The sequence below is a fragment of the Neopsephotus bourkii genome, unplaced genomic scaffold (assembly GCF_033783945.1).
Source record: "Neopsephotus bourkii isolate Nb327-2 ecotype Australia unplaced genomic scaffold, CSIRO-AGI_Nbou_v1 NB_390, whole genome shotgun sequence".
Taxonomy (NCBI): Eukaryota; Metazoa; Chordata; class Aves; order Psittaciformes; family Psittacidae; genus Neopsephotus; species Neopsephotus bourkii.
This window is the reverse complement of record NW_026900894.1, coordinates 145,819-167,532: the sequence shown is the minus strand read 5'-3', so window position 1 is coordinate 167,532 and position 21,714 is coordinate 145,819. Positions and strand designations below refer to the sequence as shown.

General features: G+C 35.7%; 1 protein-coding gene across 1 annotated transcript; it reads left to right on the top strand.

Moving 5' to 3' along the window:
• The first annotated feature begins 1,977 nt into the window (after positions 1-1,977).
• Positions 1,978-16,515, top strand: LOC133210127 (F-box/LRR-repeat protein 17-like). Its single transcript, XM_061349245.1, has 2 exons — positions 1,978-2,143; positions 16,184-16,515. Exons 1-2 carry the CDS (start codon positions 2,027-2,029, stop codon positions 16,319-16,321), a joined length of 255 nt encoding a protein of 84 aa, XP_061205229.1. The 5' UTR covers positions 1,978-2,026; the 3' UTR covers positions 16,322-16,515.
• Positions 16,516-21,714: the final 5,199 nt, after the last annotated feature.

Below are 21,714 nucleotides of genomic sequence, written 5' to 3'. Positions count from 1 at the left end.
ACATGTTTTAAGTTATGTTTTGTTATATAGTGGTTTTCTTTGAATGTTCTGCTTGAAAAAGTTGTATAAGACAAAATCTTTAATTCGTCCAGTTTGTTTCGTATGTACATATGAAGATGCCTGCATGAAATTTCATGCTTTAAGGCTTCTTTTTGTCGCATTCAGAGCAAATCCTTGCACTAATGGTGCACAGGTTGTACCTTAGTCTGGGGCATTCTGCACACGTATAACAGCCTTTTTTAGTCTTCAACAGCATCATCCCCAGCTTTCTCTCTAATCTAAGTCTTGTGACAGAACTCCCAAAAATTATATCTCTAATTTCCTTTGATGCTTTTACTAAAAAGAATTTTTCACCAGTGTGTTTTCTTGATCTTTTATGTCACTCCCATAAAAATATTTGTAATTTTGTTTCACCAACAATATTCTAATGTATTGGCAGGCTTTCAGTATGCCTGCACTAATTCACATCTATAACATTTTGTGTGGAGTTACAATAATTTATAATTGCTATAGCTTTTGTTATTGTTAAATATATGGAGAAAGGTTCTGTCTCTTTCTAAAATTGTTATTAAAGTGATATTTTAAAAGGACGCTATGAAAAAAAGTTAAAAGTTTATGTTCTGCTATTCATATATCTGTGTATTTGCAAAATTCAGACTTGTTTTCGAGAAATGTACTGGGAGAAAGCAGAAAGTTGGTATTGTCCTACAAAAATCAATGAAGCCACAAAGCTACTATGTAGATGATTGTATCATAAGTTAATTATGTCAGTTACAAAATGCAATTCTTGTTGTCCTTTTTGGTGAATTGCTGCAATAAAATAAAAAAAAATGTACTACTGCACCTTCCACAGATTCTGGGAATGTGCTTGGCCTGTTTTGGCCAGCTCTGTTTTCAGATCAAATCCACCTAAATTTTTATAAATTATCAAATTATTCTTACTGCTGGCTACCATCAATACAGGTCTTTGCAGAACCACTGCAAGGCCAGATGAGTTCTTCCTCTGTGCTTCTAGATCTCACACCCTGATTATCTAAGGTTGGCATCTGGCTTATCAGGAGCTACCAGGTCTTCATAACTGCTTTTTCTTTTTCTTTTTTTGATTTTCTTTTTCTGACAGAATATTCTGTAACAGGAGCAGAACTGGCCCGCAACTGCTGCAAAAGCAGCCCTTTAAAGATACTCACATTATTTGGTCTGAGTCACTCATTCATCTTTTCAGCAACTACATTATAACTAGAGTTGAAACTGTAAACATCCTTGATTCTATGCAGATGGCTGACTTCTGCATCATAACCTCAGACTTTTTCTTAAGCTGCTCATTTCTGTTAATAAATCCTGACTTAACAGTTTTTGAGCCTGTATTTCCTGAAAAGTGCTCTAATTCATGGTGACAGGGGTGCTAGCGATTTGTATCTTTTCTGCCATTCTAGACTAGCCATCTCATGTCAAAGCCATCCTAACCTATTTAGGTGCTTTGTGGTTCCTTCTACCTTCCATTTTTCAGTCCTTTCAGAACTTCCAGATCCTTTTTCATTTCCTTTTATAAAGGTTCAAGTTTTTGTTTTAATTCCTCCTAGCCTTTTTTTTTTATTATTATTATTTTTAATTGGAAAACACTGAGGAAAATGTTAAAGTGAGACATATTGTATTACCTCATCAATATGAACAATAGGAAACAAATGCAATTTTTGAATATAGTTATAAAATGCGTGACATAAGATACTTGTAGGGCTTTCTAAAGCCATGTGTTTTAGTGACACGGAGTATGTCCTGTTATTCTCTGTGCTGTCTTTGCAGTACTATTTTGCTGAAAAAAAGAAAACAAAACAGCAAAACTGTGAAGAGACAGCTATTACCTAGTTATAAATGCAAGATCTTTTACAAGGTACATGACAACTGCTTCTCAGACTGTAATTTAAACATAGTTTAATGTTTACATAGAACTGAGCTTACCATCTTTACAAGTTACATAGTTCATGCCTTTAATATCTTTACAGCTCTGATAGCCATTGGACAATACAGCATGACAATAGAGACAGTGGATGTTGGATGGTGCAAAGAAATCACAGACCATGGAGCCACCCAAATTGCACAAAGCAGCAAGTCTCTCAGATATTTAGGGCTGATGAGATGCGATCAGGTAAAGAACATTTATATGAATTTTATGGTGCCTGCTTTTGAGTGGTGTGAGAGTGAAGTATCTAGAGAACTAAAAAGAGCATGTTAAATTTTTGCTGACATGGATTTTCAAAATACACCCACAGGATACACCCACAGCCTGAGGTGCTCACAAAAGTTTTATGTAAAATCTGCCCCCTGAAGGTTTAGAATATTTTTGGGTAAAAGTGATTGGTATGTCATGTCATTACTATGATAGACTACTTTGTTTTTTAAAAAGAAATAAAAAGAGCAACGAAAGAATTAAAAAAAAAAAAAATACTTCACTGTTACTTCCAGTGTGATTTTCTATACATCTGTGGTCTTGCTCATATATAATGGTTTGTGAAAGGACAAGGATTTGGATAAAACCGTAATTCTGAAAAAGAAAAGAATATTAAATTTTTTAATACATAGCTTTCTTACCTGGCTTATATTAAGAATATCTCTAGCTTTTAATACTTTATCATTAGAACAGAAGACAACAAGGCAGTGATGCTCCACCTCATATTAGCCTTCAGGAATCGTATCTCTGTTGAGAGAAGAGAGATCAAAAGTCCTGGGAGCATGGCAGAAATAGGTAAAAGTCACTGGAGGTTCAGTGTCTCTAATCTCAAATCTTAAAATATGTATGCAGGGATTGTTTCTTTTCCAGACATGATGAACAAAATTTCCAGCTTGTGGTACCCATCAATAAGCACATCTCGGAGTCTTGTGAAGCTGTGGAAGCATTTTTTTTAGCCTAAAAAGCTTCGTGCTCAAAACCATTACCTCGCATCCCTTGCAGTGCTTTCTAGAAGACAGTTACAAGCCCCAGTATTTCAACTAGTAAAGAGTAATTTCCAGGTCACTTGTAAAGGTAGAAATATAATTTTGCAAACCCAGCCTTAGACGGTTTCCAGTTTGGGAAGAGGTTGAGCACTTTAGAAGAATTGCTCTGTCTGTTAAAGCTGACTCCACTTAATCTCCTAAACATTAGTGTTTTACAAGAGCCAACAGAGAAAAAGAGTGTGAGAGTCTCTTTGATGGATTGTGCTAAGATTATGTACTTAGAGAACATTCAGAGGGTTACTTGACCTTGGGAATTAGAGCTGACCCTGAATCAGCTGATTAATTTTACACATGTATTTATTTTGTGGATTTAGCTAACATAGAAGGATCAACAAGGATCTAAGTGCAGTAATTTTATCCTGTCTTCAGCTGCTACAGAAAATCAATGATCTTGATGCTGAAAACAAGTTTTACCACCTCATCAAACTATGTGTAGTAACAGTCTGTATTTCTCTCATTGCTGGTTAATGCTTTCCTAGTTCATTACAAAGGATTACACACTATCTCTTGTGTTACGAAAGTCAATTGGTAAAAGCAAAACAAAAAAAAAAAGTCTTTTTGAGAAAAGTCAACTGCTAAAAGGGGAACAAAAATTTTTGGAGAAAGCTACAAGGAAGATAGAAAAGCAATGTTAGCTGTGTGTCTGCAAGCGTGTGTGTGTGAGTGTGCTGTGCATGTGTGCGTGTGTGCATGTCTATGAATATTCAAAGTATGGTAAGCTAAAACTTGTTAAGAAATGAGTAAATGCTGTTACAGCAAACACATTAGTAGTAAGACTACCGCTGGGAATTATTTTCTTGCTTGCAAAGCTTAGATGGGAAACACAACTCCACAGACTGAATGAAGTATCCTTGACTTGAGAATTTTTGGCAGCAAGAAGATGCCGGCTCCCTTCTTCCACTGCAAATGAACAGAGAAATTACTGAACAAAATCATGTCTTCAACTGTCTTTTCCCAATATCATTCAGAACTAATTTTTTCTGATGGCTGCTCTATGAAATTAAAAATGTCAGTGTCCAGCACATCATTAAAGAGAATTCTTGGGTGGTGCAGAAGGATTTATTTACATGCCCTGTTAATTTAAATTCTTGTCTTTGGGCTATTGTCAGCTTGCAGTGAAGAGAAAGTTAAAAGATTTGACCCTTCTAACCAGCCTTCATTTTCTGAGATGTGCTGACTGTTATGCTAGTACCAGGTAGCATTTATGCCCTTCTAGGAATTCCCAGGCATTGGAAGGAAAGAACTTAAACACTGTTCCATAAGGAACATATGTAAGTAGACTTCAAATGGTTACCACTGAAGTACGCTTTATGACCCAGGCTCTTTGGAATTTCTTTGATATGCAGTTGACACAAATTAGAGGCGTCAAGGGTCCTCCCAGGAAAGATCAGAGAGGCTGCAAGCCTGGGTACAGGCAGTCTCTGTTTTATGCCATTGATTATCTGAATGCCTCCAGGCAATGTGCTTCAGTAGATGCAGAGCATTATTGATCCACACCATGAAAATAACCAAATTATTCATTTTTCATGAAATTGCTGTTGCCATGACCTTTCTTTTTATCATGTTTCCTACCATATAACATGCACACCACAGAAGCAATATGGTCTTTGACTCAAATGTCATTATGTTGAGAAGTCTCAAAATGCTGTTTCATGAGATCATCGTAATGAGGACACATATTTAAGTTGCAAGTTTTCTAATAAGCATTTTAACATTATTTTTTCAACTTTTAAGTGTTGCTAAGTAGCAGCGTAATCCCTATTTGCAAAGCTTATACAGAAGAAAGATTATTAAATTCTGAAAATCATTTAGAACTATTTGTAGTCAAATTCTGGTTCAGAAAACATGTTTATGCTTAGATACACAAAATCTAAATATTCTTTTCAATATAAAAATGTTAGAAGCAGAGTTACTGTGCAAATCTTTTTTTTTTCTTTTCCTAATTTTCACTAGCACCTCCATGACAGGCAATTTTGTCTTTCCCTGCACTACACAGCAGTGGTGCCTAAGGCCAAGAGATTGCCCAGAAAGAACTGGTACTACTGCAAAGGTGCAGGGGCGGAGGGGACACAGGCTTAAGTGCTGATATAGCAGCTGGTCTGCCAAAGTGCAGCACCTTGTCCAGGAAAATCACACTCAGCAAGGCTCATGACATACTGTCATATAGATGTGGTAGTATAACCTGTTGCTTCCATTTCCATGAGTAGCTCAGGAAACACTACCTTGATGATCTCTGCAGGGCTCTACAATGGAGACACATACTGTTAATTTGCTCTGTCAGATAGGCTTCTGAGAGACTTATCCAGACTTCCAAAATTATTTAGGGATTCATAAAGTAGACCCTAAATATTTTTAAATACCTATATTTTGGACAATAAAATTCCCCAGTTGCCTGCATACAAGCACCAACGTGTACTCGAAAGCAACTAGGACAGTTCTCCCTTCTGAACACTGTCACAGTACAGGGTGCCTAATCTAAGTCTGTGCAAATATTACTTTGATGCTGAAAATAAGTCTTACTACCTCATCAGTTAAACTATATGTATGTACCACAGTCTGTATTTCTCTCATTGCTGGTTGATGATTTCCTAGTTCATGTGTTTTCCTAGTGCACGTATTTGTGAGGGGCTGCACAGGCTCTTGGGGCTGCACAAGTCATCTGTTTTATAAAAAGGAAACATTGCCACTCTGAGTCTCTATTTCTTTTGAAAGCAGTAAGAGATAATATCAGTAGTTATTTAAGACCTAAGCAGAACATTTTAGAGGTTTGTAATTGGGAAAGGCTTAAAGGACATAGTATTTCTGGTTTGCATTCTAGTGTCACTGCCTACATTTGCACCAGGCTTCATTCCCTTGTTTTGCCTCTTCCCAGTGCCTCTGGCAGCACAGTAAGACCACAAACTCACAGTTTCTATGCAGAGTGGAGGGCTGTGCTGTTGTGAGCTTAGCCCAAGATTGTGTTTGGGGACATGACATGGGGGTCTGGCAACCCATAGCTGGTTTCTGTACTGCAGGGAACACTGAAGCTCTGAGGTGTCCCTCGGTTAAGTACCAAGAAGAGCACAAAGTTGTTTCCAGAACAAGGGATTGTATTCAGTTCACCTCAGTTTAGTCCCCACAGCAAAAAGAGAACATGACTGTGTATTCTTTGAACCAAATTTCTAAATATTTTATATTTCCAAAAGAAATCAAAGGAAAAGGGCAATCTTCTACATGCTGGAAAAGGGCAATCTCCTCTTATTGGTAGAACTCCTTGTAAAGCTGTCTTTACAGCAGTTCCTTATTGTGTTTTCACTGTAACCTAAACAGCTTCAAATAATGGCAGTTTAAAATCCTCACCTTTGTGGAAAATGTCTGGGTATCACATGGGAGATAGTGGCTAAAAACTTGATGTTTTTTTCTGGCTAGTAGCATGACTGATTGAACAATGTGTCAAAATAATCCTCCTGCAGCTTTTCTAATACAGATTTTCATATTTCAAGATACTTTTCTTGTAGCTGTAGTGCTATTTGCAATGATTATCAGCAGTGCTACCACATAAATGCAGGAGACAGTTTTGGGGAAAATATGTAGAAAAAAGACACTGAAAAACAAAGGCTGCAAAATTCCAACATTCACAGCTATGTGTGAATGAAATGAAGTGAGTCTGACAAAGTTGGCTGTGAATAGATACACAATTTCAGTTAATAAATCAAAGCCTTTACTCCTTGATTTTTTTCTTGAAATTTTTCTTTTTTCTTTTTTTTTTTGAGATAATCAGGTTGCTTTTTGTGAAAATACTTCTGAAAGCCTGTAGCTTATTCCAGATGACTTTCTCAGATGAATTGAGCATCTATTTCATATTACAGTATTACTGAGAAGTTAGAGCACAGAAATTGATGTTCAGTACAACTGACAAAAAGACAAACACTTCTATATTACCACAGAGAGTAAGGAAGATAGATGATCCCTAAAAATAAAAATGGTCTGTGAAGAAATCATTTGCATCTTAAGTAAGATTAAGATTTTTAGAAAATCAGATTTTAAAAACAATTTATTACTTTATTCTTCTATAAAATCTGGTTTAGAAATATATGTATATATATAAATATATATATATCCTATACAAATTGCAAATCCTTAGCCTAACTGGGATGCAGCTCCAGTTGTATATGAGGAAATGCCAGCTTGTGAAAAAACTTACCTGAGGGCAAAAAGAGTTTTCAATTTCTTTAGATATAAAAATTGTATATAATATATGTAGAATATGGAAATGTAAAATATATAAAGTATACTTAGATATAAATATTTATATGAGTGTATATAATATATATATTAGTAATCATGGCTTGATATGTTTTTATGCTTCATCCACGGAACTTTTGATTTGCCTAGATAGTCTGTAACTGGAGTTAAGCAAGTGAAAAAGAGATCTCAATTCTAGAGATACAGCTTTAAATTTCAAATACATCTTTGAGCTAAACTGGTCTTAACCAACAGTACAACACGAGTACAGAGCCATGGTTTGTTTTAATATAATTATCGTAGCAATTTGCCTTCCCCCTTCAGATAATACTATCAGTAGCCTGATTTAAAAAAAAAAACCAAAAAAAAAAAAACTGACAAATTGGTACCATTTCTTCTTTTATATCTTAAGGGGTTCTTTTCAAAATTTATCACGGTTCTGTGATACTGAAGAGAACTGAAAATACCCAATCCTCTCTTTAAGAAAAATTCTATAGCTTTTATTTTAATAAAATTACTATAATTTGTTCAAGATATGTTGCTGCATATTGAAAAGGATAGGCTGTATTTTTTAATGTTTTACATGTGTAATGTAGGAGCTGTGATCAATATGTCTCCCTATGAATAATGAAGATTTTAATTTTATGAAATCTGTGAATCCCACTAGAAGGAAGCTACAGTTAGCCTTGCTAACCCACAAAAAAAAAAAAAAAGAAAAATAGCATTTATTTCACTTTGGTTTTCAATAAAACAATTTTAAAATACAGAACAATACTTTTTTTTTTTTCCCCTACCTAACTAGGATAACAAATCCATTATCTGCGTGAAAGCATCTGCTAAAGTATAAAAAAGGATTCTTTATATAAATTGAACTTTTTATACTTCTAGTTTAACTGTTTCTGTACCGAAAGTTTTTTATCTTCCAGGCAGCAGGTTTGTTCAACAGCAAATCCATGGCAGTAGACTGTACTGAGTTAATGAGCCTATCCTAGTTTTTAAAAAGAACCTACATGACCATATCATACTGTAAGGAAAAGATGGGCCCTCAGGTAATGATCAATGGTCCACAATCAGGATAAGGCAAACTGTTAAGGAAAAATGCAATGTGAAGTAGTCAGCATGATAAAAAAAAAAGAGAGATTTGTTTAGAAGCATTGTCCTCTCCTCCCTCTAGTCATTTTTTGCCAGCTGGCAAATTTTGAGAATGAGTTCTTTGTTAGTTTTACACACTGTCATTTTGACAAGTATTACAATAATGTGCTCTAACTTATTGTTAATGTAGCAGAATAGGAAGGAAAGTATTCAGTGGTATTAATTCAACTGGCATTAAGTAATCTGAAAGAATATTTATCACTATATAGATAAGCTGTCATTCCACTGCATATGGATCTTCATTACATACAATTTTTATAAGTAAGAGCAAAGCAACAGAGTTTCATCATAATTTTAAATGCTTATGATACTGGTATTTTTACCTTGAAATATAATAGGTGGAGTCTAGAGGTCCAAGTTTGAAATGAACAGAATAAGCAAACCAACCAACCAGACAAATTAAAAGGCTCCTTTGGAATGGTTTATCTGATTTAACAGAAAGTAAACCCTCACTATAAGCAATGATAATTGAAAATGGAAACTTTATAGCTTACACAACTTTAATATTAAATACTGTGTTAGCAGTAATGATTAGGAGAGCAAGCCCTGAAATGAGGGTTCTGCTGGAAAACTAAGTAAATCCGCAGAGAGCTGAAATGGATTATTTTGTTAGTTTGCAGTAACACAGTGACTGCAGCAATTGTGCAGGGACTGGAAGTTCGAGGCAATAGCATTCACCTGTGTAAACAACCACAACAATGAATTTCATCCCTCTAGGACTCCACCTTTCTGCTGAGATTTAAGCAAGACCTGTAAAGGAGCTATACTCCACAAGCAGCGTTGCTGTGTTTTCTGAAATCCTTCCAGAAGTGCTGCCACTGAATATTAGAAAGTCTGTGTGATGTGTTTATTTCACTTCACACAGCAGAAAAGATTACTGATATTTGTGTTTATCTGCTCCTTCCCCTTTTCAAATATAAGTGTGAAATTAATTGCTAAGATTTAACACAGTTAAGTTGTCGAATGTCTTTATAATCAGACTGCACTTGTCAATTTCATTATTTATGAGTCCACAATACAGTGTTTGTACGTTTGTGTATGTGGGGGGTTTTTTTGTTTGTTTTGTTGTGTTTTTTTTAACAGCATCCATTAAATCAGAATAAATCCTTTGCTGAAATCATAAGGGACTTTATTTGGACTATAGGATATTGTGCTAATATTGGCAGTGCTGTTATTTTATTAAAGTCCTAAACAAAGGTTCTGCCCCTGGGCATGAGGGCAGTCACTGAAACTCTGTGGAATATGTCTGCCTTAGCTGATCAAGTGCACTTCACACAAAACGTTTCCAGAAATCTTTAATTTTGTTATGGCTACAGGCAACAGTTATAATTGGGCCACCTGAGAATATAATTCATTCAACTATTAAAAAAAAAAATAAAAATCAAAGTGCGCTTTTTATAAGACACTGACTTGAAAAAGCAAACTACAGCTCAGAGAGAAGAAAGTGTGAATGAAAATTTGCTTCTATGTAACTCCAAGTGTGTATATTTTGGATTTTATTGTTAAAACATTAGGGAATTTGGAACATAAAATGTGTCTGAAATCCATCATTATGGATACACACAATGACTATAGACTTGTTTCTTTGACCACTAACTGCAAATTTGGCTTTCATTTAGTACTAATATATGTATACTAAGACAGAAATGCACACAGATTTCAGTATCTCTAATACTGGAGTACAACTCTGTAAGCACAAGTGTCTATAATGTGGTAAGAAAGCCTTTTTGGAACAAATCAGTTTTCATTTATTCTGTGCAAAGTTGTAATTCTTTATATGTAAAAGGGTAATGATAATACTTGCATCCTATTGACCTCTATTATTAAATGTTACATGTATGGTAGCCCTCAAAATCTTTTGGTGTGAATGTAACTTCTCACATACTAACGTTTCCCTAAAATCCTTTACAAGCACAGATTTATAAAATTAAGCTAGAAGATCTGTATATTATTAATGCCTTTCTGCACAGATACTGCAGACTAACAGAATTATAACTTGGTCTGCTATTTTTTATTAATGAGTGGCCTCTACGTTATATAACTGAAGATACCTACCTGTATTGTCCTCAGGATCAGAGAGCCCACGATGTCAGCACTCTCCAAAGTCAGCTAGCCACATGCCTCCAAGGGTTGGGCTAGAGGTTATGCAAAAATTATTTCAGGAACCCATCCCTATATGTTGTTATAAACAGTTAAGCAGCATAGGCAAGTTTTCCTAAGAAATAAGTTGTGCACCTTTGCCCTAATCCAGTTTTCAAAGTCCAGAGATTTTGCATGAGAGCCTAGGTTTGGGGGCTTGGGTTTGGTTTGGTTTGGTTTTTTTTTTTATTTGGCTGCTTAGTGGTTTCAGTTATTAACTTGTAATGGAGATAGCTTTCTCTTTTTAATTTTCAAGTGAATTGGATGTTACCCTGAAGCTTTTCCCCACATAAGAAACATTTTAGATTAACAATGAATACTTCTTCCTTGTGTAGAGCAGCACAAAACTTGCAGTTCAGGTCATGACTCTACTCTTCTTTTTCAGTATTGCTCTAAATGACACAACACAGGCATTCTAGGGACAATTTAATAGTTTTAGAATCAGAGTTGCATTCAAAGACTTCATGAGGAGTTTTTTAGATCAGTAGGCAGTCTTACAGTTCTTCTTAGAAGTACAGCAAAGGACTTCTCTCATTTAAACCCAAAGCTTTTTTAAGCCCTTGTATGTGCGACTTGGTATTTTAATCCAAAAGAAGCTCTCCTGGACGTGATATCAACTGAAGACAAGTTAACTAGAAGTAGGAACCTCCTGCATAGGAAAACCTGTTTCTGTTCCATATGTGAATGAAGATACCAGTCTCATTAAAAACAATGTATAGTTTGACTGATGGTTTCAATTGTAATCCCTAATTTATCTTAACAGCATTAGGAAAGTTTCATTCCCTTGAATTTAATAAGATCTGTCATAGAATCATAATGGTAAAGGTAAAGAAAAATAGATCCTAGTCCTTTGGAATCTTTTGCTATCTTTAGAAAATCCTGATTTTAGAATCTATAAATGACAGAAAACAGTGCTGAAATTATCACTAGAATTCTGTCAAATGACATGACACATGTAAAAACAAAACCCCAAAATTTTCTAGTTTGCAGTTTGAATTTTCCATGAGAGCTTGTGGAAAATGGCATAAAAGAAATTACTCATGGTGGTCTGTGGCAGATATAAGTGATGTACCAAATCTGTAAATACTGGCAGTAAGACCGGATGCATAATTCTAGCACACCAGATCAAAGACCTGAGTGAATATTTTTTCCTGTGAGTAACTTATTAATGGAAACGAATAGCTTCAGTTTATCCTGAACCTGAGAAATTAGCTCGTAAGTGCCAGTTAGTTTATTCTGGGGAAAATATTTCAGGACTTGGAGGAGTTTTTCAGGCTTTCTGTTACAGGTAGGTCATTTTACCTAAAGGACCAAAAGAGTTTTCAACACTGATTCACATTTTTCTCAATATTTTACCCACATTGTGTGTGTACCTAGCAGAGTGAGAATGAAGTCCTCTGGAGATGCACTCTCAAAACCCTTTTGTGAATGTCCTTCCACCTCAAATGGACTAGATGGGTATTGATGTTCTTCTCTTTCACATGAATTCATAATTATCACATGAAGAAGTATTTTTTCTCTCTAGTGCAAATAATATTTAAATATGCTCTTCACAATCATATCATCATCGCTGGAAGAAATTAAGGAGGTGCCACCAAGATGATATTTCTCACAAAGTCAAGTATATTCTCCTGGGAAACAGGCAATATGTGTTCAGATGTCTTTAAGCAAAATTGTGTTAAAGGAGATGATATCACTTGGTCTTGCCAGTTTCTGTAATCCAGCTTCTTTCACTTTTCAGATCTGCTTTGGGCTGGAATAAATTTTTATTTCATCAAGAAAAAATAAGTTCAAACCAATCCGTGTTGTTGCAGTCTTTTTAGTGTTTGATGACCAGGATTCCCACAAACCTAATACATCGACTCTTACTGATAAGGACTGCATTCTTTCATTAGGTGTTAAAATATAATTGAAAAGCTATTAAAATTCAAATGAATGATTATGTATTACATAATCTAACTAGTTTATCTTCAGACAGTAGTCTTCCTTTTTGACAACTCAAGATTAATGGAAGTTCTGTGGAAGAAAAATACAACATTTTAAAGCATATTAAGATGTGAAGATTTTTAGTTTTCATTCATTGAACAAGACTGTTAAAGCTCAAAGGGAAAATTGCGCTGTTATAAAGAATTTATTTTGGGAATGGCATTCAGTACTTTTGTTTTATCACCAACCAGACTGCATCTTCAGGAGACAGAAGCGTGTATTCTAATGGTTAGGCCTATGACTTTTCATCTTAATCCTACCATTAGGGAAACTGATGACAAGGATACTAAGGGATTTGACATAGCTATGACTTATTCATTATCAAAGAACAAAATTCTGATTTCTCTATTTTTTCTACCTTTTAGGTAGTCCAGTTTTAGTCCAATACTACAGGAAGTTTAACATACTAAATTTTTACAGTGTTTTAGTGTTTGACCTGAATTTTCTCCTAGTAAAAGAAAGGGTTTCAAAATATTCTGATAGGGGATCAATTGTGGCTTAACTACTGTTCACATTTGTTTCTCATCCTGGGATCCATGTAGGATGTCCCACTGCCAAATAGAATCCTTTTTCTTCCTCTTCTCTTGTGTAATATTATGTAGAATTTATTTTGTCCAGCATAATATTTTGCTACTTGCTGTTAGTTCTTTAGGATTAAAATATTTACACTTAAGTAGAAGTTACATATATTTGATCATTTGTCATAGAGATTGGTAGGATAATTTTTCCTGTATCGTGAGACTAAACTCAATTTTTCAAACTCAAAGTAATTGAGTAATGGCATAACCATTAGGATAGATACTTTTTTTCATGTCTTAAGACTAAAGGATTCCATTGCAACATTACCTGTCCTTCTGAATATCCTGGGCCATGCTGTTTAAGTTAAATTAGCATTGTAGTAAATACATTAGCTTATATCTACCTAGACTGTAGCTTCTGTAAATGTTTTCAGTCCTGACTCAAAGACACCAAGACATGGAGATCATTACTTATCTTCCTGTGTTTGTACATCATCTTTATAGCAAATTTGACTTACTGTTTCCTGTAAGAAAAAAATCCACGTTAGTCTAACAGATAAAGCCCAAATATTATGTGTCAAATCATAATAGCCTTTATCTACTGGTAATTTTTTCAGATGCCTAGCAGATAAGCAGTAGGTTTCCCATTATGAAAGAGCAGAATGAGCAGCTGTGTGTGGTAAGCATTTTGTTGTGGCTGAGTTAACCATTAAAAGAAGTTGCTGATAGTATGACAAATTCTGACATGGCACTCTGCACCACAAATCTTAAAGTAAAGAGGCTTTTGACTATTTTTGAATAGGCAAAAAGTAGCAAATACTGTTATCATAGGGGATTCTTCCCTTCCAAGCAATATTTCTAGGAAGAGTTGCCAACAGTTTGAAAGTATGTACTCAGCTATAAATATAAAATATTTTGGGGGACTTGTGCTATCTCTGATTTCATTTTGATTTATTAAAAGTAACTTCTTGTTTTTCAGAACTGGAAGATGTTACTGTAACGTGGCAGTTTGCCAAAAGAGTACAATTTGTGCAATGAAGGAAAGTTAAACCAGTTTTCTGTCCAAGTCAGTCTCATCTAAATGAAATTTCCAATGACGATTGAGTGTTTCTATTATAAAAGTAGAAGAACTGGCTGTTAAACCTTACATTTATCCTTGTCATTGGGTGCAATCACTGTTCAGAATGATGCGCTCCTTTTTATCTTCTAACGACAAAAATATCATTAGATACTGTGGTCACTGTGCTTTAGAATATTATTCCCAAGATGGATCTTCTACTGGATATGGATCATCTACTCAGATGGTAGTAAACATTTCTGCCCACAAAAAGCTGTTAGCCTCACACCAAAAGATTAAATTAGTACTCCTACCAATGACATAAGTGAAGACGAGCAGTACTTTTAACCTGTGGAAGAGTTGACTTATATTGGTAATCGGTAAAATAGTAAATTGATCTAGCTTCAGTATAGAGTAGTTTGCATTCTTTTCCCCATGTTAAGTCATGTTATCTCTAATTTTTCATTGCAGCCGCATTGATAGCTACAGTACAGTTCATGTTCTGTTCAGTAATGTTGATTCATAGAATCACAGTTTCAGTTGGAAGGGATCTTTAAAGATCATCTATTTCCAACCCCACTGCAGTAAGCAAGGACATTTTCCACTAGATCAGGTTGCTCAGAACCACATCCAGCCTGGCCTTGAATGTCTCCAGGGATGGTCCATCCACCACCTCTCTGGGCAATCTGTGCCAGTGTTTCACCACCCTCTTTGCAAAGAATTTTTTCCTCACATCCAGCCTGAGTGTCGCCTCTTTTAGTTTAAAACCTTCACCCCTCATCCTGTTGCAACAGGCCCTGCTAAAAAGTGTTTCCCCATCTTTCTTACAGGCCTCTTTTAAGAACTGAAAGGCCATAATAAGGTCTCCCCAGAGACTTCTTCAGGCTGAACAAACCCTGCCCTCTCAGCCTTTCCTCATAGCAGAGGTGCTTCATCCCTCTGATCATTTTTGTGGCCATCTTCTGGACTCTCTCCAGCAGGTGCATGTCTTTCCTGTACTGAGGACTCCATTGCTGCAGTATTGCAGCTGGGGTCTCATGAGAACAGAGGAGCAGAATCACAGAATCACAGAATCCCAAGGGTTGGAAGGGACCTCAGAAGACCATCTCGTCCAAACCCCCTGCAAGAGTAGGATAACCTAGAGTACATCACACAGGAACTTGTCCAGGCGGGCCTTGAATATCTCCAATGTAGGAGACTCCACAACCCCCCTGGGCAACCTGGTCCAGTGCTCCCTTGACCTGCTGGTCACACTGCTTTTGATGCAGCCCAGGATACAGTTGGTTTCTGCACTGTGAGCGCACACTGAAGCCAGGTCAGGTTCAGTTTCTTGTTGACCAACATCCCAAAGCCCCTCTCCACAGGGATATGCTCAATCCCTTCATCCCTCAGCTTGTATTGATACTGGGGGTTGCCCCAACCCAGATTGAACCTCGTGAGGTTTGCATGGGCCCATTTCTTAAGCTCATTCAAGTTACTCCTTAGCATGTGTAAAAATTTACACTTAGTATGTGCCATAAATTAATTAATATATTTAATCAATTTTCATTTTCCAAAGTCAGAAAAGTCATACTTCAAACCTATGTCTGCTTGAGTGAGTTTGAATAAATGTTTCTATTTCAATATAGAAATCTGTTATTCTGGGCAGCACTTTGTTAAATGGGATGACTTTTCTTTGAATAATTAGGTTTGGGCCAACATAGTCAAGCATGGAATGAAAATAACAGATTGTTAAACATTGTTGCAGTTTTCTAAACAAAGCTGTTTTGAAGCAGGGACTATTCCTCTTTCCTGTTTCCTTTCAATCATAAATAATCAAAACAGAATTTACTGGAATGTTATATAAAACTTCTTCATTTACAGTAAAATTGAGGTGTGGTGGTGCTTGGGTTTGGCTTGGTTTTTTGTTTTGCTTTGTGTTTTCTTTTAATTCCCCAGCAGAACATTACATTTTGTGTATTTGTTTTGTGATAAATGCATCAAACCTATAGTATCAGAAAAGAGCACAATCCTGCAAGTCCTTCCAGGAATCCAAAGTTCAATCATTCATTTAGCTTGCAAGATGTTGGGGTTTTATTCAGTTTTTCACATCATTGATCCTTTTTTTCACTTGCAGGTGAATGAAGCCACAGTGGAGCAGCTAGTGCAGCAGTATCCACATATAACCTTCAGTACTGTACTACAGGATTGCAAGAGGACATTGGAACGGGCTTATCAAATGGGCTGGACACCCAATATGTCTACTGCCTCTTAACTTCCTATACCATCATGGCAGTTCCACTCTACTGCATTCAGTAGATTTAATGGGGATTGCAGAGGATTCACAACCTTTTGTGTGATGCAATATAATCGTGAGTTTACAGAGATTACAGTAAAATGGAAAAAGCTGTACACTGACTTTAATGTACTGTAGCTAAGTACTAATATTAAAGCAAGACTTTTAAAGTGTATCATTGTTTTGTTTGCATAAAATATACAAAAGCCTTTGGCAGATTTCTTGAAGTGAAATTCTACTAGTTCTCTGGATAGTTTGAGTTATAGAAGATCTTAAGCTTGATTTCCTCTATTTACTTTACTCCTTCTTGGTCATGTGCGTTTCCTTTGATTTGTGCTAGCAACAGTGCAGTTGATCAACAGAGAGTCCTGTGTTGCAACTGGGAGCTAAACTTGATGCTTATTATTTACTAAAGATATACAAGGAGTTTACAGATGCACAGTAATAAGAAAATCTACCTAGATTTGTTATTTTCTTATGAACATGTTGATAATTAGACAAATCATTACTTTAAACACAAATCTTAGTAAATTATGACAGTGACAGAATGGATATTTAATGGACAATTTTACTTCTTTCTGTCACTCAACGAAATTTGTATCTTCTTTCATTTTGTGTTGTTTAAAATAGGAGACTGTGGAGATTTCCAGATGTTTCCACCTCACTATTTTTATGAGTTAACAGTGCTTCACCTAACACTGCTAACCCGTTTCCACTTTACAAAGTGAAACAGTAATTGAATACACCAAGTATCAGAAATAAATTATTATACAATGTTTAAACATCTGATTGAAAAAATATTTTAAAATATTTGAAATATTTGAAAATATTTTTTACTTTTTAATTTAAAAATTTAAAAAAATATATGTTTTTTCTCCTCTGACTATGCTGTTATGTTGCTGAATGAGGAAATTCAGATAAATAGGTACAAGTTCTCATATCATGTGTGGTTGTTATTTTACAACATAGTTTACAGTACAAAAAGTGCTTACCTTGAGAAAGCCGTCTAAATACAAGTCCCATCATGGGTATCATTTTGGAGGATCAGACACTTCATAATACAGTGTATGCAAGAAAATACCCAGAATAAAATACATAAACAGATTAATTTTCTGTGCATCACAGGGAGTTCAATTAGACAAGGGGACAGTGAAAATACAGACATTGCAGCTTCAACTTGAAGCTGCATTAACCTTCAGAGTATTACTATTTGGTTAAGAATGTTTTCAGGTGTGTAACATTGGGTATTTGTTTTTCAAAGGATACATCATCTTAAGCCAAAGTATGAAATGCTTAAGCTTCAGCTGAGGAATTGCCATTATTTTAAAAATGTTTTGCTAATCCAGAAGGTCTAACACAGCATAAACTAGGAGCTTTATGGCTGTATAACTCTCTGTAGAACTGTTTCTTGACTTCCATAGCATAATTTTCTACAACAGAAACATCAGCTCACAGTAATTCCAATGCGAGTGTTGATTGTTTTCTTATTAGTCTTTTCAAAATGGGGATGAACTAATTTCTCTGAAAAGAAAAAAAATATATATATATATATATGGTAAAGTTTTTGCTTTAAGTAAGTGGTAAATATATGTGAACACGTGTAATGCTAGGCTTTTTATTTACTAAAAAAAATGGCCACAATATTTTCAGAATACAGGCAATGGATTATATTGCAGAAATAGTACAGAATCTCAGTCATTTTTTGTCTAATGTCTTTTTATGAGTGTATTAAAACTATTCACACAATTTGTAAGTTTCTATTTTTTCGTGAAACCTTTGATCTTGCAATGGGTTTTAATAAAAGAAGATAAAGATGTGATGTCTTCTGTTTATCTGTGCTAACAGCTGGACTTAGATTATGCTAAAAGAAAGACTGAAATCTTCATCCTTGAATATGCAGAACTCATCTAGACAAGGACCTGAACAAACTGATCCAACCTGGCCCCGTCATGAGTGACAGAGCTAACTAGATGACCTCCAGAGTCAGTCTAAAATACTCTATAACTCTATATATTATGAATGTAGTTGGTCATTTCTTTTCATTTCTGCCATTACATCTCTTGCAGGAGTTTTGTCTCTTACTGGCTATCCATCTCTCTCTTATTTGGGGGTTGGAAATAGATGATTTTAAGGTCCTAACTATTCTGTGATTCTGAGAATTTTTTTCTGAACATATTAATCTTTATAGATCTCAGTGTGGCTACTTAATTTTACATGGATCGTGTAATTTACATAATTCAGAAGATTATGTGATATAAGAATTCTAGCTAGAGATACGTTCTAACGGCAGTGTTAATTTCCTTATAATAATGTTTCATAAGTAGTTTTATAGGACTTAATGACAGTTGTGCACTTTTTAATTTTTTAAATGTCATTTAGAGAAATACCATTTAGAGGAAAATGAAAAGTTACTGTCTTCTGTAAAAAGAAAGCTTCCTGCTGTTTCCTCTTACTGAAAATTTACAGTCAACTCCTAAAGTCACAGGTAAATTTCCTAGCTTCCAACAAGCCTGCTTTACTGACAAAATACCTTTGTTCCTTCAAAATCTTTGTGGGAACGTGAAACTAAAGTAGGTAACCTGTGACTCATCATGTTTTACCGGAGATGTTTCTAGACCAGAGGAGCTGGGCTTGTTCAATCTGCAGAAGGGGAGGATAAGGCAAGCTCTATGTGCTTTCTCAACTAGGGAATAGGTGGTTATAAAAAAACCCACAACACTTATTTTCAGTCATTCACTCTTTGAAATCCAGGTATAATTCTGTTTTAATGCCACTCAAATAGTTCACTTGGTAGTTGACTCTTGCCACTTAAAGGCAGTATGGAGGTGAGTGTCCCAGAGGGAAAATGGTGTTTCACATTCAGATTCACTCTGACCAGGATCCCAGATTATTGGGAAACTTACTGAATCGGCACATCTAAGCTGGCATACCCTGCTTCTCAGCAAGTGCTGTCTTTTGGACTAGACAGCTTCTAGTCATCTTTGAGAAGGGACAACATGAGTTTCTGGCAAAAATACCACCAATGAGGACAACTGATCCCAGCATGACCATAGGTGGCTACTTGGGGTGACTTTCAGCATTCTCAAAACCATTAGACAAAAGTCTTCTGTGACTGACTCCACTTAACCTTTAAAACTTAGGCATGGCCACGGAACCCCCCTAGGTTCACTCACAGAAAGTGTATAGGTAGCTACTGTAGGTCCTGCAAAAGAGTTCGAGTCATTCATGATAGCTTCGTAGAATTATTAAATTTACCAATCTATCTAACTGGGTTTTCAAAAACAGTATTTGGGCAAACAAGCTGTAATCACTTTTGAATGGAAAAGTAGCCCCAGTAAGAATAATTTACCAATAATTAATTTTTTCCAGGCTGTCAGCTAGCTTCCGCATGAGCTCATTAGTGTCCATAGAGGTTCTCAAGAGATAAATATGGCCTTCCTGATGCTTAATAAATTGCAGCATTGACAGGAACAAAATCAAGAAAAGCAGCAGGTTACATACACAATGGTTACAGGAAAACAGAGGCACAAACCAAGTTGTTAAGGAGGCTTCTTCTGGTGATGTAATCTTGAATAAGAAAAGGAGAAGGACTATTATAGCCTACGTAGGAGAAGAGATTATAAGATGGATAGGATAGGATAGGATAGGATAGGATAGGATAGGATAGGACAGGACGGACAGGACAGGACAGGACAGGGAAAGGATAGGATAGGATAGGATAGGATAGGATAGGATAGGATAGGATAGGATAGGATAGGATAGGATAGGATAGGATAGGATAGGATAGGATAGGATAGGATAGGATAGGATAGGGAAAGGACAGGATAGCACAGGATAGGATAGGATAAGACACGGATAGGACAGGAACAGACAGGACAGGACAGGATACGGTATTTCAGTTGGAAGGGGCCTGCAATGATTACCTAGTCCAACTGATGGACCAGTTCAGAGCTGACCAAAAGTCAAAGCATTATATTAAGGGCATTGTCCAAATGCCTCTTAAACACTGACAGGCTTGGGACATCAACCACCTCCCTAAAAAGCCTCTTCCAGTGTTGGACCACACTCATGGTAAAGAAATGCTTCATAATAAAACAATGCATTGCAAAATAAGAATTTTAAATCATACATAAAAAGACCATGATGACTATATTCAGATTTATATTTTAAATTAAGTGACAGTTTATGCTGCCCATTTATGAAACTCCATATTAACAGAAAGTGACTTTAAAACAGATTCATTTAGAGACTCATTGAATAAAATTGTTACAGTGTTTAGTGTTTAGAAAGCAGTGTTGCTTTTCTAATCCTGTAGTTGTTTTTCTCCCAGCCTTCTCCATGAGTGACCTGCTATATTGACAGTATGGGTGACTGAAATTTTATTTGAAACAGGCTTATGAAACTGTCTTTTTCAAACCACAGATGCACTGAGAAATGCTCCAGGCTTGAGCATGCAATCGCCCATATATTCTCACCACTTAAAAACTAAGTAATGCTTTGTGAGAGCAGTTGTATTTTGCCAATCTAATGAGGGTGGGTACTCGGTGATTTCTGTGTGTGTGTCATCTTGTCGTTTGGTTCAGGGTTGTTTTTTTAAAAAAAAAGCTTTAGAAAATATTTCCCTTGACTGAAGACCTTTTTCTTTCTGCTTCTCATCCTGCCTTTTTTTTTTTTTACTTGTAAATTCTTTGTCTTTTCTCCTGTGGTTATCATGTAGGGAAATGCAGAATAAGCTGATTATGGCTGTCTTAATGAAAATGCTGGGTTGATGACTTCATATGGCCATTCTCATATTCGGTAGTGTTACCTAAGATTGTAATAACTATAGGCATTTACAAACACATACTTCTTTTTTTCTTCAATTTCATGGATTACGGAAGTCAGCTGGCTCTCAAAAGTACAATCGAGTCATCTGATGAGGAAAAGTAGCATTAGTTGTTGGGTTACCATATACCTGTTGGTAATATTTCTTTGTACAAAAGTGCATCAGAAATTATCTTTTGTCAGTATTGTACTTGATTGTGAGACTACAGAATATGATACAAGTTGTTTAAAATAGGGGCTTTCTGCATTTGAATTTTTTTTTATAAAAAGCGTAGGTTTCAAGTACTTTTCCCTCCTTTTTTCAGTTTGTATAAGCATGGTTTGCAAAACATTTATTTTTCATTGATAAATATATGAAGTCCCTGGATGTAACTGATTTTCAGATTGGAGGAGAGAAATTAGAAAGAGCTTGTGTTTGCCCAAACCTTGGGTGAGGTTTCCAAGTAAAAAAAACCAGGCTTACTTTCAGGTTAGGAACAGAACCTTTGTTAGTTGAGTCGTGTGGTGGTTTCCTAGTTTTGCTTGATACACGATAAACAGCACCACTT

Coding starts and splice junctions, on each gene's coding strand:
- LOC133210127 (XM_061349245.1), top strand. CDS start 2,027: ATGACAATAGAGACAGTGGATGTTGGATGGTGCAAAGAAATCACAGAC. Junction 2,144..16,183: donor GGCTGATGAGATGCGATCAG/GTAAAGAACATT, acceptor TTTCACTTGCAG/GTGAATGAAGCCACAGTGGA.